Source organism: Hemicordylus capensis, chromosome 6 (genome assembly GCF_027244095.1).
Source record: "Hemicordylus capensis ecotype Gifberg chromosome 6, rHemCap1.1.pri, whole genome shotgun sequence".
NCBI lineage: Eukaryota > Metazoa > Chordata > Lepidosauria > Squamata > Cordylidae > Hemicordylus > Hemicordylus capensis.
Window position 1 is genome coordinate 71,167,213 of NC_069662.1, and position 15,840 is coordinate 71,183,052.

At 46.4% G+C, this 15,840-nt stretch overlaps 1 protein-coding gene across 7 annotated transcripts in view; it reads left to right on the plus strand.

Moving 5' to 3' along the window:
- Positions 1-3,478: 3,478 nt before the first annotated feature.
- CEP72 (centrosomal protein 72) overlaps positions 3,479-15,840 on the plus strand; it is an 80,645-nt gene continuing 68,283 nt past the window's right edge. For 3 of the 7 annotated variants that reach the window (XM_053261381.1, XM_053261383.1, XM_053261388.1), the window contains exons 1-3: positions 3,479-3,659; positions 6,332-6,459; positions 9,180-9,372. In XM_053261381.1, coding sequence (XP_053117356.1) covers positions 3,587-3,659; positions 6,332-6,459; positions 9,180-9,372 — 394 coding nt within the window. In that variant the 5' untranslated portion in view covers positions 3,479-3,586. The other 4 variants (XM_053261382.1, XM_053261384.1, XM_053261385.1 and 1 more) reach the window with 4 other exon arrangements.

Sequence of the window (15,840 nt, forward strand, 5' to 3'; positions counted from 1 at the left end):
GTTTTATCTGAATCCTTTGCACCCTTGCACTTTAAAGGATGGTTTTTGCTGAACGGGATACTGCCCAGCTCCCATCGGCTGTTCCCCAGGTGTCATTTTAAAAGCTGCTCTGTAACCTTTTTGATTTTAAGCACCAGCAGTCTGGTTCCATTTTGGTTCAAGTGCAGCCCGTATCCCAGTGTATGTATCATTTGTATGTACAAAATGTATCCCAGTGCCTAACAAATCTAAACCCCTCCTCCTGGCACCAACATCTCATCCACGCATTGAAACCCCTCTGCTCTGCCTGTCTCACTGTACCTGTGCGTGGAACAGGTAGCATTTCTGAGAATGCTACCTCGTGGGTCCTGGACTTCAATACACTACCTATCAGCCTAAATTTGGCTTCCAGGACCTCCCGACTACATTTCCCCACATCGTTGGTGCCGACATGCATCACGACAGCTGTCTCCTCCCAGCACTGTAAGAGCCTATCTAGATGCTGCGTGATGTCCGCAACCTTCGCACCAGGCAGGCAAGTCACCACGTGGTCAACACGCGGGTCACAAACTCATCTCTCTATACCTCTAATGATCGAATCACCCACTACAAGGAGGCCCCCACCCCTCAGAGAAATATCCCTTGTGCGAGAGGATATGGGCCCATCATCCATGGAAGGAGTCCCTTCTAAAGGAGCATTTCCCTCTTCCTCAAACCGATGTCCTCCTTGCCCAAGACCCTCATTCTCCCTGACAGCAGAGGAGCTATCAGCCCTGGAGTGGGATGTCTCTATCACATCTCTGAAAGTCTCGTCCACATGTCTCTCTGAGTTTCTCCAGATCTGCCAACTTGGTCTCAAGGGAACAAACTTGCTCTCTGAGAGCCAGGAGCTCCTTGCACCAAGCACACAACCATGACTTCTGCCCATGGGGCAAATAGCCATACATGTGGCACTCTGTGCAATACACTGGGAAGTGCCCCCTCCCCTGCTGGCCTTCTATCTTCATACTGTTTTTGTTGGCTGTTTACAGTATTTAGAGGTAGCTTATTAGAAGGATAGGTCCCAGCTCTAATGGTCAGGTATTTACTGTCCAAGCAGCCATTCCCAAGAATATGATGAAGGGATTTGTACTTATGTTCTCTTCTCCACCAGTCTCCTTGTGGTCACTGGGGCTTGTTCCAGGCTCCCCCATACACTTTCTGCTAAACTCCTGCAAAACTCCTATGTCCTGTTTGCTATCCCTGTTCACTATGCTCTGTTCGCTATGCTCTCGGCCCTACACCTCTTATGCAGAGAGTAGTCTTCCAACTGACACAGGATGTGAGTCAAAGGAATGTGGGGCCTCCCACAGCCCTATCTGACTCCACCCCCTCCAGGCAGGAGGGTGTTACAAACAACAAACACTGGTGTTAGCTAACCCTTGCAAATTCTAACCCTTGCAGGGACAAACACCAAACACCGGAGTTAGCTAACCCTTGCGAATTCTAACCCTTGCAGGGACAAACAACAAACACTGGAGTTATCTAACCCTTTCAAATTCTAACCTTTGCAATTACAAACCCACACACAAAGACTAGGACTTATTCCTTAAAGAGAAAGCAGCCCCTGAAAATCTCCCCTGTTAGTTGGTTTGAAGGGGGGGAAGGGCTAGATGCTTAGAAAAGCTTGCTCACCTCCCCAAGATGTGTCTGCTCTTCACAGAGTAGTCTTCCAACTCTTCCAACTCTTTTGGACAGAGCTAGCCAATCTCCTTCTTCTTGGAGCTGTCCATGGTTTGTGTAGCTCCCAAATGCCTGCCACAGCTAACAGAGCAAAAGGCACCTTTTAACATGGTGATTCTCTTACTTTTAGCAGGGAGAGCAACTGGCCCTATTCAACCTCAGCACGGCATCCCTCCAGTGGCTGATGCTGGTGTCTGCCTTATATTTCTGTTTAGATTGTGAGCCTTTTTGGGACAGGGAACCATCTTATTATTTTTCTGTGTGAACTGCTTTTGGAATGTATGTTGAAAAGCAGTATATAAGTAGTAGCAGCAGCAACTGCTGCTACAGCTATAGACTCAAATCCATAAATTTCACCAGCTACTATAACTTATTTTAAAAGACCCCATTGTTCACATGAACTTATGTTCTATTTGTTGTAAAAAGATCTGCTGGTTTAAGACCAAAGCTAAGGGTCAAGCTTCACAAAGCTTCACAAAGCTGGGCAAATGGAGTTAACAGATCAGTAATGATGTTGAGCAATGTCACAAATTGTGCTTGCTTACAACTTGCTTTTGCTGCAAGCACTTGGACAATGGGGGCATCTTGCCAGGCACTCCATCCTTTCTATCTTGAGTTGAGTCTCAACCAAGCAGAAGTGTGGGAAGCATTTCTGATATTGAATTCAATGGGACATGCAGCCCAATCTTATGCATGTTTTCTCAGAAGATTGTTTATGAAATGTATATGCTGCTTTTCCACACACAAAAACTGGGCATTTAAGGTAGTTTACAAGAAAATCGGGTACAACATACCTGATCACGACCAAATACAATGGATAAAAACCAGGCACAACGGTTTAAAAAAATCAAAAACATTTCCAGAAGAAAGTCACATCATAGTCAGGCAAAATGCCTGCTTGAATAAATTCTGCTTGTTAAGTTTTAAGAAGATTAAAAGTCTTCCCTTCCAGGTGCTGGCCACTCCCTCTACATTGACCTGTGTCTGATAGGCAGGCATTTGGGCAGCAGTTGGCCGGGTGTGGGCATCAGCCCATCCCTGGGCCACTGACAAGCCTCCAACACCCCTGGCTATCTATGCAACTAACAGGGCTGAACATTCCAGTCTTAAGTATGGCCACGGAAAAAGCTTTTCCTTGTTAGACCAGCAGCAGGGCGTGCAGGTGGGCCTTTTCAGTTGACTACAAGGGAAAGGCATTTTCATTTTGGGGTCGATTGTCCTTAAGATATGTTGGCCCCAAGCTGTTTAAGATACCACTGAATTCAATGGGACTTACTCCCTGATGAGTGTGCATATATAGGATGAAAAGTGCACGACTGTGGCTGAATCGAACCCTGTACTGATTTGGTTAAATACATGAGGCAATGAGGGTATATTTAATGTACAGTTGTTAATCTAAATTAGCACATGCATATTAATATTGGAGCAGTGTAATGTAATGTAATTTTATTTACAGTCATTGACCAAAGAGAGAGTAAATATTGGAGCAGTAATTTTACTCTCTGGTCCAGTTTCATTCTCGCTCTAATTTCTGGCCCTGAACGACATGGAGATCAGCTACCGAGAAGCAGACTGACTGTTTACAAGCCCTGGCCGAGCGACCTCTAAGTAGGCGGCACGCCCATTGCCTAGCAACTACAAACGCGAGTGGAGAGGCTTCCAAAACTGAGTGACAGCATTTCTTCTGGACGGCTCAGCCCCAGGAAGATTCTGATTGGCTTATCTGGGCTACTGAGAGTAGCGGGCTTCGGCGCACGCGCACTCTGTTTGTGCGAGAAAGCCGCAGCAGTAGCATTACCTTCCCCATCACAACCGTCTCCTCGACGGGTTTTTCTCAAACTTGGTGTCTAAAGTAGGGCGCCGCGCACGCGCACTATTTGAACCGATGGCTGCGGACGGGGCGCCGCTGACGGAAGAAGATGTTCGAGAGCGAGTCAACCTGCAGCACCAGAATCTCGGTGACCGACTGGCTGCTGGCGAAGGGGAAAGAAGCGGGGCGGGGCAGGGAAAGGAGGAAGGCGCGGCTGCACCTTTTAAGCCTTATTCCGAGGCCGGCTGTTCAAGCCGTTAGTCGGGCTGCAAAGACGCGCGGTTGAGTCGGGGCTTGAAACGGGAGGCGCGCGGACCAATCGGGGAGGCAGGGAGAAATTACCTGACTGGCGGGCCGCTTCCCTCTTTTTTTGCCGCCGGGACAGACGGGGTGGCGCTTGGAAGGAGCGGGGCTCCTCCGCCCACCGAGCCCAAGGAGACCGCTTGGGGGCGGGGAAGCAATTTTAGCCTCTCCGCTTGGGGACTAGCGCCGTTGTGCTCGTTTGCTAGTTGAAGATGACGCTCGCTCCCAAAAGTGAGGTAACATGCAAGTCAATTCTCGCCGGTAACTTGCCGCTAGCCTGACGTCCATCTTTCAGCTTAGTGCCATCGTGTTAACCTCTAGGAAAAGTCACGGGGTGATTTGGGGGCTTTGCTGACGATTAGGCTTAATAGTATCTCATATGGTACTGCACAGTACTTTATGCACACTATCTTGCCATCTTTGAAATAACCCTGCAAATATGTTATCTCCATACAGGGATGCACCTAGGTAATTTTGGAGTCTTATCCTAAAGGCCTTTGGAGGCTCTGGCCCCCCTCCCTTGCAGATTAAGCATAATTATGCTCCACTGGGCAACCAAAGCACCCAGGACAGACTAAAGAGGATTTGGGGGTTCCAGGGGCTGTCAGGCCCTGGACTTCGGCTCTGAAGTCCAGGGGTAAGAGCACCTTTATCCCCATATGGGGGAAGCCCCCTCAGTTGTGAGTTGAGGTTGAGAGTGGCTTACCCATGGTCCCACAGAGAGTTCATCATAGCAGAGGCAAGACTTCCTGGTTTGCAGATACATCTATATACTTGTTGTGGTGGAGTGGATATTACCCCGTGAACTTGCACACCTGTGATGAGAACTGCACTCAGCATTTTGTGAGATACATCACTTGTGCAACTACTCTGTTAAATGTGGTTGCATAAGCATTGCAGGTGTGTGGGTGATATGAATGAGTGACATAATTCCACCATCACTCTAGGTGACATAATTCCACCATCACAAAAGGGATCAGCTGGGGTGGGGTGGCTTTGAGGCCCAGCCACGGCATTCACTGGCCAGCGTAGCGTTGTACAGTATTGTGCCCCCACCCCCAAAGGCAGAAAAGTGCTACTCCGTTTGGGAACAGAGACATATGGAATACAGCAGGTTAATCTCAAAGCATCCTTTAATAGGCTATACAGAGTACAGATCTGTACACTTGTATGAGTGTTGAACATGACATGTGAATGAGCCTAGTATTTCCCAGACTTTTGATTGCTAAAGCACACTTTGTTTTTCTTCTGAATTAAAACTGGAGGCATGCTTCGTTCTTGCACCTAAAAAGCTTTTCTTTTAAGTATGTGGCAATAAGAATTGTTTGCACATATTCCTCAAAGGAGCCCATTCCCTGATTCACACGTTCTTTTTGTGTGACTTCCTATTCTGGACATGCCTTTTGACTGGAAGGAGGCAAAATCAGAGTTGTGATGCATGCAGAGACTCAGCAGGAAGCCTCCTGTGAGAATGGACAATTTTGCTGCTTCTTAGTTTTGGGAGTGCTTCAGTGTTCTGGTTTGATAATCCTTACAGAGACTGGGGAGCCTTGCCCACTCCTAGTATAGCTGACTGAAAGGAGTGGAGGCCAAAGCAGTAATTCATACAAAGATGCAGTGAGCAGCCTCCTCTCTTGATGGATACTTCAGGCTTACAGGACCTATTAATTATATTTATGGTTTATTTCTGGTGACATATTAGCTTGCTCCAGCACACAGTTTAGGTATTACCAAAGTAAGAATCTTTTATTTATCTTTTATTGAGTTTATCTGTGACTGTTGGCTAGCAATTCTAACTGCTGTGCTGACAGTCTAGAGTGCAAGTCCCACCCTGGGGCACTCTGTTGCCAGGAGGGTGGGAGGCTGTACCTGAAGGAGGCCCATAGCTCAGTGGAAGACCATCTGCTTTGCATGCAGAAGGTCCCTGGTTCAATCGCTGGCATCTCCACGTAGGGCTGGGGAAATATCCCTATCCCAGAATGGCCACTACCAGTCAGTGTAGACAATACTGAACTAGATGGACTTATCTAGCTCCGTATAAAACAGCTAATGTAACCTGTAGGTCTGATTTTTGTAGATTAAGGAGTGTGCACAGAATTATTCATCAGTTAAAATGGAAAGAGGTTGCTAACTCTTAGCTACAAAGTAAGAGAGGTTGATTTAGAGAGGAGTCACCCTTGTCCCATATTTTGCTCATGCCAAATGACCCACTGTGAGTCTTTGCCAAATATGAGCAGGTGAAGAGTTCATGATCCCATGAACTCGAGGTATCAAAAATGGAGACTGAGCCCATCGTTCCAATTGCATAGAGGGGTGCTTTTTGTGTCACTGTCTAATAGAGCTGTTCTGGCAACCCCATCAAACTCCATTTGATCTATACCACAATGGTGCCCCACTAGTTGATTGATTTTCTTCTGGCATACTAGGTGTCCTAGCACATAGTTTAGGTGAACACTTAACTTGCGTGTATGTGTAGGTTAATTTGTTGTATTAAACTTACAAATATTTTCATTCTAGCGGATGTCCGGTCATTATCTCTTCCTGGAACTTATCATGAGAAGATTACTCACTTAGGAAACTCCCTGAAACATTTTATTAATCTAAAGTCTCTTGATCTTTCACGCAATGCATTGACTGTCCTGGAGGTAAGATATCTTCAATTTTTGAATGTTTTCCAATAAACATTGGTTACATTAGGTAGTGCTTAGAAGAAGAAAAACAGTGGTCCTGGCTTGCTCTTTAGGAGTGGTTATCCTAAATGCTTTCCTTTTAAAAATTAGAATTCTCATAATAAATATCAAATCTAACAGCTGCGTCCTTTTCTTGAGATGAACGACCTCAGAACGGTGGTACATATGCTGGTAACCTCTAGGCTGGATTACTGCAGTGTGCTCTGTGTGGGGTAGGGACGTGCATGGAACTGATGGGAGGTGGTTTGAAGGTTGGGGGAAACACCGTTAAGGATGGGAGAGGGTGCACTCCCCCCCCCATGTTTTCCCCACCGGCACTCCCTTGAAAACCAGACCGGCGGGGCGGCAGAGTACCTCCCTGCCACCCTGTCCCCTCTTTGGTCCAGAAGTAGCGTGTGCATGCACATCATGCTTGCTCATGTGCAAGCACCAATGTGCGCATGCGCACACGTTACTTCCAGTCACTTCCAGACCGAAGAGGGGATGGGGCAGCAGGGAGGTATTCTGCCGCCCCTCTGGTCCGGTTTTCAAGGTAGTGCCAGTGGGGAAAACACGTCGGGGGAGGGGGTAAGTGCACCCTCCCTCTTCCTTAAATGTGTTCCTGCCCCCACGTTCAAACTGGCCTTCTAGGAACAGAACACCGAACAGGTTCATGCACATCCCTAATGTGGGGCTGCCTTTGTACGTATTTCAGAAACTGCAGTTGGTTCAAAATATGGCAGCCAGGTTGGTCTCTTGGTCATCTAAGAGAGACCATATTACTCCTGTGTTGAAGGAACTACACTGGCTGCTGATACGTTTCTGGGCAAAATACAAGGTGCTGGTTATTACCTATAAAGCCCTAAACAGTTTAGGCCTTGGGTATTTAAGAGAACATCTTCTTTGCCATGAGCCCCACTGCCTGTTAAGCCCCACTGCCTGTTAAGCCCCATGAGTCCCACCACCTATCTGCGGTTGCCGCCAGCTCGTCTGGCAGCTACTTGGGAACGGGCCTTCTCCATTGCTGCCCCTGGGCTTTGGAATGCAGTCCCTGTTGAAATAAGAGCCTCCCCATCTCTGGCAACATTTAAAAAGGCACTGAAGAAACATTTATTCACCCAGGCTTTTAATTAGATTTATAGTTTTAATATTTTTAATATTGGGTTTTTAATGTTTTCCATTTTTAAAATTATTTTAATTGTTAATTGATTTAACGTGCCCAGAGATGCATGTTTTGGTCAGTGTAGAAATGTTTTAAATAAAATAAATATTTTAAATAAATTATAATGTGTAAAAGGATAGAACCCACCCAAGACATTAAAACTCTATGTGGAATGGCCACAGTTCACTGATAAAGCATGTGCTTTGAACGTAGAAGTCTAGATTCAATCTCCAGCATCTCTAATTAAAGGATCTTGGAATACAGGACTGGGGGAAACACTGCTACAAGTTGGGCATACTGGGCAAGAGGAATCAATTATACTTATTCAGTATAAGGTAGCTTCATATGTTCTGTTATCCTTAATCCCATTGTGCCCTCAAAATCTAGTTACCAATTTATGGTAAAGCACAGAGGCTTCTCTTCCCTATGTGGCCACTAGTGTTAACTTACCTGGTAGAGGCTAAAAGATTCTGACCTGTTTACTAGCTGTCCTTGCAGGGAAAGAAATATTGAAGAAGATATGTGGATGGCACAGTTTGATTGTTTCTTATTCCTCTTCCTGAAGTCAGCTGTGAGGAGGCTTACTAAATGAAGAGCTAAAGTGAGAATTGGATCATGTGGTAGCCTTTGTGGGCTGGATATGCCTCACATGTGATCAGTTGCCGACCACTGCAATAGAGAAAGCCAGTTATGCCTGGTGTAATGGTCTTGCAGTGACCCACTTTCTCTCTCAAGGGGGCAGATTGTTGTACTCTGCCCTGAGTGACATCTCTAGAAATCTTGAAGGGCAGCCTTGCAGAATGCATTACATTGTAGTATGCCTTTGGGATCATAAGAATGTAAGTGACAGTCATTTAACCTGAATCTAAAAGGATATGTTGGTTAAACCAGAGAATTGGCAAAAAGCACTCTTAGCCACCCACCCTGTCTAAGGTTGTAGTCATGGGTCAAAGAGGTATGAACTGGAGTGTCCCAAAGAGGTTGGATCCCAATGATGATGTGTGTAATACTTACATCCCCATGCCTGACCACAGTGGCCTTAGTTGGCTTACTTGCTCACCCTACCACTGTGGTCAGGCATGCAGACGTAAGCGTTACAGTACCAGCGACAAGAGCTTGGCATCCTCAGACAGTTGGGCCCAGTCCCAACTGCCAGTCCCTGTGCTCTTGCCGCCTCTTTTCCATCCCATCCACAAATGGGAGTTTTCCCTCAGAGGTCCCTGTATTATCACAGGAACTTCTGGAGAAAGCTCTCATTTGTTGATAAGTGGGAGAAGGATGCCTGGAGGTGACAGCAAGAGAGCTGTTGCCACCCCAGAACACACCAACTCCCCCTAACCTGCAATAATACAAAGGAAAGCTTTGAAGGTTACTCAAGTCTGAAAGAGTATTTTGCTGAGGACCCTTTCAAACCTGGAGCCAGGCCTGGTAGCAGTTGTCCAATGTATCCTATTCAGATTAAACACAGCTGAATGGAGTTGTAAAGTGTGGGAGTAAGCAGACAATTCCTTTCTAACCTTTTATTTGTTTACAGGGTCTTCAGCATCTCACGTGCTTAGAAAAACTCAATCTCTACTTCAATTGCATTTCCTCACTATCGGAAGTGTTTCGACTCCACAGCTTGATGACACTCAAGGATGTAGACCTTAGACTAAATCCTGTTGTTAAAAATGAATCAGATTATCGTCTTTTTGTTGTGCACATGCTCCCTAATCTCAGACAACTGGGTAAGTAGGATAGCTGTGCAATTTTGTGGATAGGTTAAGGGAAATTATTTATTTATTATTTTATTAATTACACTTTTATACTTCCCCAACTCTTGTGTCTCTGGGTGGTTCACAATGATAAAACAGTTAAAAACACATAAAAACAATTAAAAACTAACAATTTAAAAATCAATCACAGAATTAAAAACCTATACATTATAAGAAGCTGAAAAAGCCTGAGTAAAAAGATGGTTTTTTAAATTTTTTTTTTAAATTGTCAGAGATGGGAAGGATCGTATCTCAATAGGGAGTGCATTCCATAGTCCCAGGGCAGCCAGAAATGAGGCACAAGGCCAGACTAAACTGGAACCCTGGTCTCTAGGATGGTAATCTTGTAACATGGCACAGCTGTACCAATATATAGTCCAAACATTTTGTGATCTGAAGAATTTTTTATTCAGTGACTTGGTTGGTTTACATTTGTAGTCAATCCTGTGCAAAGGGGTCAAGGCAATACATTGCTGTATGATATAAAAAAGTGATTAGGCCCCCTCATAGCTTCTTCACAGTTATTTTCTTTAAGCATGCCGCCCCCACCCGAGTGTTCAGTTCAGTTTTGTTTATTTACGGTCACTGACCAGAAATATATATACATACAGGTGGACCTTGATATTCGCAGGAATTCCATTTTCCACCGTAATCGGAGCCCATCCGTTAGCTAGGGTATTTCCTTCATGCTCTCAGAATCAACAGGAAGTTATCACAGCAGAGTTTTCCTGGAGGCTAGGTTGATCGCTAATCCCCGGTTCCTTTCCTGTTGCCTTCAGGATCGGCAGCAGAGAGAGAGCTCTCCAAACTTTACTTCTTTAGTTTCTTTGTTCTCTTTGTTTCTTTCTTTGGTCGATACCTGCTGGGTCGTTTTCAGTCTCTCTCTTTCAGTCTAAGCTCTCCCAACCATTCTGTCTTTCTTCAGCAGCTGCTAAGCTTCTTTCCCTCTCAACTTTGAATCTTCTGCTCCTCCCCAATCTTATCTTCCTAAACTCAGCAATGGAGCGCACTCATGCCGCCGCCGCTGCCATCAGACTTCAATGTTGGAAGGGGAGACAAGAACCTCAAGCGCCACCCTTACAACGGGAGCGGTTTGGAGTGCGGGGCAACAGAGCATAGCTCAAAGTGCCACCCTTTCTATGGGGGCCGCCGCCGTCATGACTTCAACGTTGGAAGGGGAGACAACGACCGCAAGCGCCACCCTTACAACGGGGGCGTTTTCCAGCGCGGGGCAACAGAGTATAGCGCAAAGTGCCACCCTTTCTACGGGGGCCGAGGCCATGCAGAGAAAAAAGACCAAAAAAGCCCCAAAGGCAAAGAAACGAGAGCGGGGGGCGGCGGAGCAGCTGAAGGCTGCTGGAAGCCGCCGGAAAATTACAAAGCCCCCGGTCGCGAAGTGAGCGAACGCCTGCATTTGCGGGCAGTCTGCAAGCAGCGGCAGCCCCGGCAGATTACTTCCCCAAGGCTACTAGACCACCAGGGAGCGGACCAGCTGGGGAAGGCGGCGGAAGCAGCGACGGGCGCCACGATACCGCCCGTGAACGCGCCTGTGGAAAACCAGGGCAAGGGAGCCATGGAAGGAACCACAACGGCTGCCGCCACAGAAGCCTCACCTGCGGATGCCCAGGGGCCCAACTCGCTGTTACGCGTGAGTAATCCCCTGTTCAGGGAGGTGCGGAACCACCCATATCAGAGGAGGTGGCCGCAGGGCTGAGGGGTTCAATAGCCAGGGAGTTTTAAAACACCTTTCCCTGCCCTGGCTTTGGAAGCGGGGACGTCCCCACCCCCAGTTGGAGTGGGGCATAGGTATGACTCCTTGAGGCCGTTCTGAAAATCAGAAAGAGGAGGCGATACCGTTCTCCCTCAACACCCTCCTCAGAGACTGAGGGTGCCTCTCCAAAGAAACCATCTAGAAAGCTCCCACCTATAGTGCCAACAATCCCAATCCCCTATCCCCAACCCCGCAGGGACCAAGGGGCCACCCTGAGGTATCCCCCACCTCCCGGGAGGCCAGACACCCCGGACCACTCCTCTTCTGGGACTGAGGAGGGAGAGTCTACTCCCTCAGGCAGGCAGCAAGTTTAACCTGCTTGGGTAGAGAACCCAACACAGCAGACTTAGTTGGGCATGCGTGTATGCTGAGAGTAAAGTAACTTGGAGCCAGTTCATAGTTTCAAATCAATATATAAGGCATTTATTAGAGAACTTCATTCTAGATAGGAAAGTGAGGAGTGGGATCTGCTGGCTGGATGCAGATGGATTCTGCATCTCTGCACACATGGTGCAGGGAAAAGAGCTTACTTCCATGTTGCAAGGTAGAGGAACAGGAAGAGAAGAGAGAGAGGAAGGAGGAAGTGTCCCTGTGATCGGCAACCTACATTCCATAGGGATAGTGTCAGAGCAGTAGAGAAGGGATCACCAATGTCTTGACCCTCTAGCCCTCTGACTCACTAGTCTGTCCTCCTATGTTACGGAGACAAGAGACAGTGCAAAGCCCTTCACTTCTAACACCCCCTCTCAATGTCTCGTGGATCAGTTCACTAGATTCTTTTTCTCTCTCAGCTTTTCGAAGCAAGGTCTTGGTAGTGGCTTAGTGAGTAGATCTGCAAGCATTTCATCTGTTGGGCAGTAGATCAGCCGGATTAGTCCATCCTTTTGCAGATTTCTCACTAAATGATACTTCACTTCAATATACGTCTGCTTGTCTGGAGAGTTGAATGCAACTTTGGTTGGCTTCAGACACTGGTATGGGCTGTGGTACACCCATAACTAGATCTCTCAGTAGTTGACACAGCCATTGTATCTCGTGATTGCCCTGTGCAGCTGATACATATTCTGCTTCATTAGTCGATGAGGCTGTTAAGTCTTGCTTGGTGCTTGACCGGCTTATGGCTCCATCTCCATAGAAAATTATGTGACCACTGGTGGATTTCCTTTCTGTTAGGTCTCCACCCCTGTCTGCATCTACATACCCTTCTAGTTTTTGGTTAAACTGTTAGCTGGTAGCTTGAGCTCAAGGTGTGCAGTACCCTTTAGGTGCCTAACAATTCTCTTAATTGCATTCCCGTCCTTGACTGTTGGTGATGCAGTTTTTTCTGAAAAGTAAGCCTACTGCTGTACTAAAATTGCATTCCAGTCCTTGACTGTTGGTTCCGCAGTTTTGTCTGAAAAGTAAGCCAACTGCTGTACTAATATCTGGCCTAGTGAGCATACTAATGTATAAAGCTTACCCAATGCTTCACGATATCAGTGGTGGTCAAGTGGCTCAGTTTGAGCTTCTTGCTTTATGTAGTTCACTTCCATTGGAGTTGGAGGGATTCACGTCTTCCAGCCATAGCAGGTTTATTAAGTCTTTAAGTTTTCTGTTCTTGGGTGATGAGGAAACTTCCATCTTTCTCTCTTTGTACTTGAATGCCCATGTGCTGTGCAACGTTGCCAGGTTGCTTGACTTCCACATCTCTGTTCAGATGATGCTTTATTCCCTTAATATCTTCTGGATTCTCATAGGCAAGAATCAAATCATCAGGATACGCCAAAAATGTAACTCCATTGCCATCTATGAATGTCGTGTACAGGTAGGGATCCGCGTCACTTCTTTTGAAGTTTGCGTGAAGTAGCATATCATTTAGTTTTATGTTCCATGCTCTGGCAGCCTGTCATAAACCGTAAATACTCCTTTGCAGTTTGCATACATAGTCCTCTTTGCCTTTCCCCAAGAAACCTGGTGGTTGTTGCATGTAAATGTCCTCTTCTTGTTTGCCAGGCAAGAATGCAGTTTTACGGCTAGGTGTTATGGCTAGGTGTTCAACAACATGCATTCCTTTGCTAGCAGCAATACTTAACAGAGTCCTTACTGTGGTATGTTTAACCACTGGTGCAAAGGTTTCATCTTAAGCTTCTCCATTTTCCCAACAAATATCTTTTTGCTACTGATCTGACTTTGTAGCACCGAATCTCACCATCAGCATCGTGTTTGAGTTTGAGGACCCATTTTCAACCTATAACTTTTCTCCCTTGAGGTAACTTAGTAAGAGTCCAGGTTTTTTATTTTTTCTCTGTAGAGCCTCAAGCTCTTCAGTTGCAGCTTGTTTCCAATTCTGGACTTCTGGTTGTGATAGCTGGAATACTTCCTCCCAGGATGAGGGTTCTGGCTGTTCCGCCGTTCTTGTGAGGTGAATGGTTGGATCTGGATCTGCTGTCTCCTCCTCCTCAATTCTGCCGAGATCAGGAAGCATAATCCAGTCGTCAGGGTTTTTTGGTCTGGCTGCTGGCTTCGCTGAAGAAAGAGCTCTTTCATTCTCATCAGAAGACACCAATCTGCCTCTGGCTATCCGGTTGGTGTCAGGAGCCAGAATTCTATAGCCTCTGGATTGTGCTGAGAGCCTACAAAAATCCCTGTTGTGGTCCTAGCCGCTAACTTAGTCCTTTTCTCCTTTGGGGTGTATGAGTGAGCCATGCTTCCAAAGACACACAAATGTATCATGGACGGCTTATGACATGGATGGCTTATGACCATGCCAAAGTTCATATGGTGTTGTGCCTATAGGCTTTGTGTGCATTCTGTTTTGTATGTATGTAGCAGTCATGATGCCTTCCCCCCAGAGTTTCCTGTGGGAAGTGTGCGTCAGCAAGCATGCATCTTATCAGGTCCAGGAGGCTTCTGTTTTTTCTTCTGAGACTCCATTTGGGACAGATTGTAAGCTACCGTGGTTTGATGCACGATTCCATGTTCTCTCAGGAACCGTGGGGTGGCGCTGGGCATAAACTCTTCTCCATTGTCTGTGCGCAGGATCTTTGGCTTCCATCCAGATTTGTTGCTTGCCATGGCACGTAGTCCTGGAGTTACTCGAGCAGTTGCTAGCAGTTTTCATGCAAGCACGACTTAGCGAGGTTCACTTCATTGGACTGGTATGCCTCAGTGTTGAACCAGGCTGGTCTTTCTTTGGCTGTCTTTGATACAGGTTGCTTCTGCACACGGTACAGGCCTTTGCATTCAGAGCCTACAAGGCAAACTTATCCATTCTGGGTAACAACGCATTGTCCATTTCTAATATACAGCTCAAAGCCTTGTTTTCTCTAGCTTGGATGTTGAAAGCAAGGAGCCTGAGAAGTCAGGGATATACAAAAAACTCATTAATTGATCCATCCTAGGAATTGCAACACAAAATTCCTTCGCCTCTCTTCCTTGCTTTAATTGTAGTATTATTGCCCAAATGGACAATCTCTTCGGGAATATCAAGCATTTCAGTATAGAAATCCAAATTTTTTGAGAGATGAACTGAGGACCCACCGTCTAATATGAATCTTCCATTTCCATGAAACAGTGAGGCACTAAAATTCTTATTGGAATTTGCACGCTTAAAGTTCTTAGTTAAATTCCTCTCAGTAAAATCGACTCTGCTTGTCTGATTCCTGGGACAGCTCGCCACCTTGGGTCCAGATTGGCTACACAGAAAACATCTAATGGGCATTTGTCCCAGTTGCCCTCATTCCAGGAGCAGTCTCCCTGGTCATGTGACCTCTCTATCTAGATTGAGTATCCTTGGCATAAAACTCTACAAGATCTCAGCCTTCCATGGGGAGCAGGCGGCCTTCGAACAAACTGTCCCTCAGCAAGTTGTCTAGCACACTTCCGCGACCCACCCAGGCATTCCTTACTGTTCATCCGGCTTAGGTATGTCCCTAGCTAAAGGATGGGCTCCGATTACGGTGGAAAAAGGAACATTGGGTCTTACCTGTGAAGGGTCCTTTTTCACCGTAATCGGAGCCCATCCGCCCCGACCTGCGGAAGCAAACTTAATATTGGATGATAATAACCATAGTTGGGGCCGACACTGAAACTATGATCACCGGGGCTAGTTCGTGTGTATATATGTGTACTATATAGAGGCGTTGGTGTGACAATGGTTAGTAAATATTAGTAGATATTACCGCTCACGTGGATGGTCAAGGGCTAATCTAATCCATTTCCAACCTTAGAAAAGATCATTCCTTTTTTGGCTAAGCTAACCTCAAAACAGAGCTCTCTCTCTCTAGTAGTTTTTCACAGCGTCCTTCAGCATGACAGTTGGAACTGGGGATTAGCGATCAACCTAGCCTCCAGGAAAACTCTGCTGTGATAACTTCCTGTCGATTCTGATAGCATGAAGGAAATACCCTAGCTAAAGGATGGGCTCTGATTACGGTGAAAAAGGACCCTTCACAGGTAAGACCCAATGTTCCTTTCTGCGGCTGGATCCCTAAGGGATTGCGGGGGTTTCGTTCCCAATCGGCCATTTTTGGCTGAAAATCAGCAGCGGTGTGAGGGGGAAGAAGCTTCTTACCTTGTTCTGCTGCTCATGCGTGTCTCCAAATTGGCAGGAAATGGCCAAAAATCGTGTGTGGGGGGGTGTTTTTACAGGAGCTATTTTGTGGCTACAGTTCCTCAAATGGTGGCTGGAA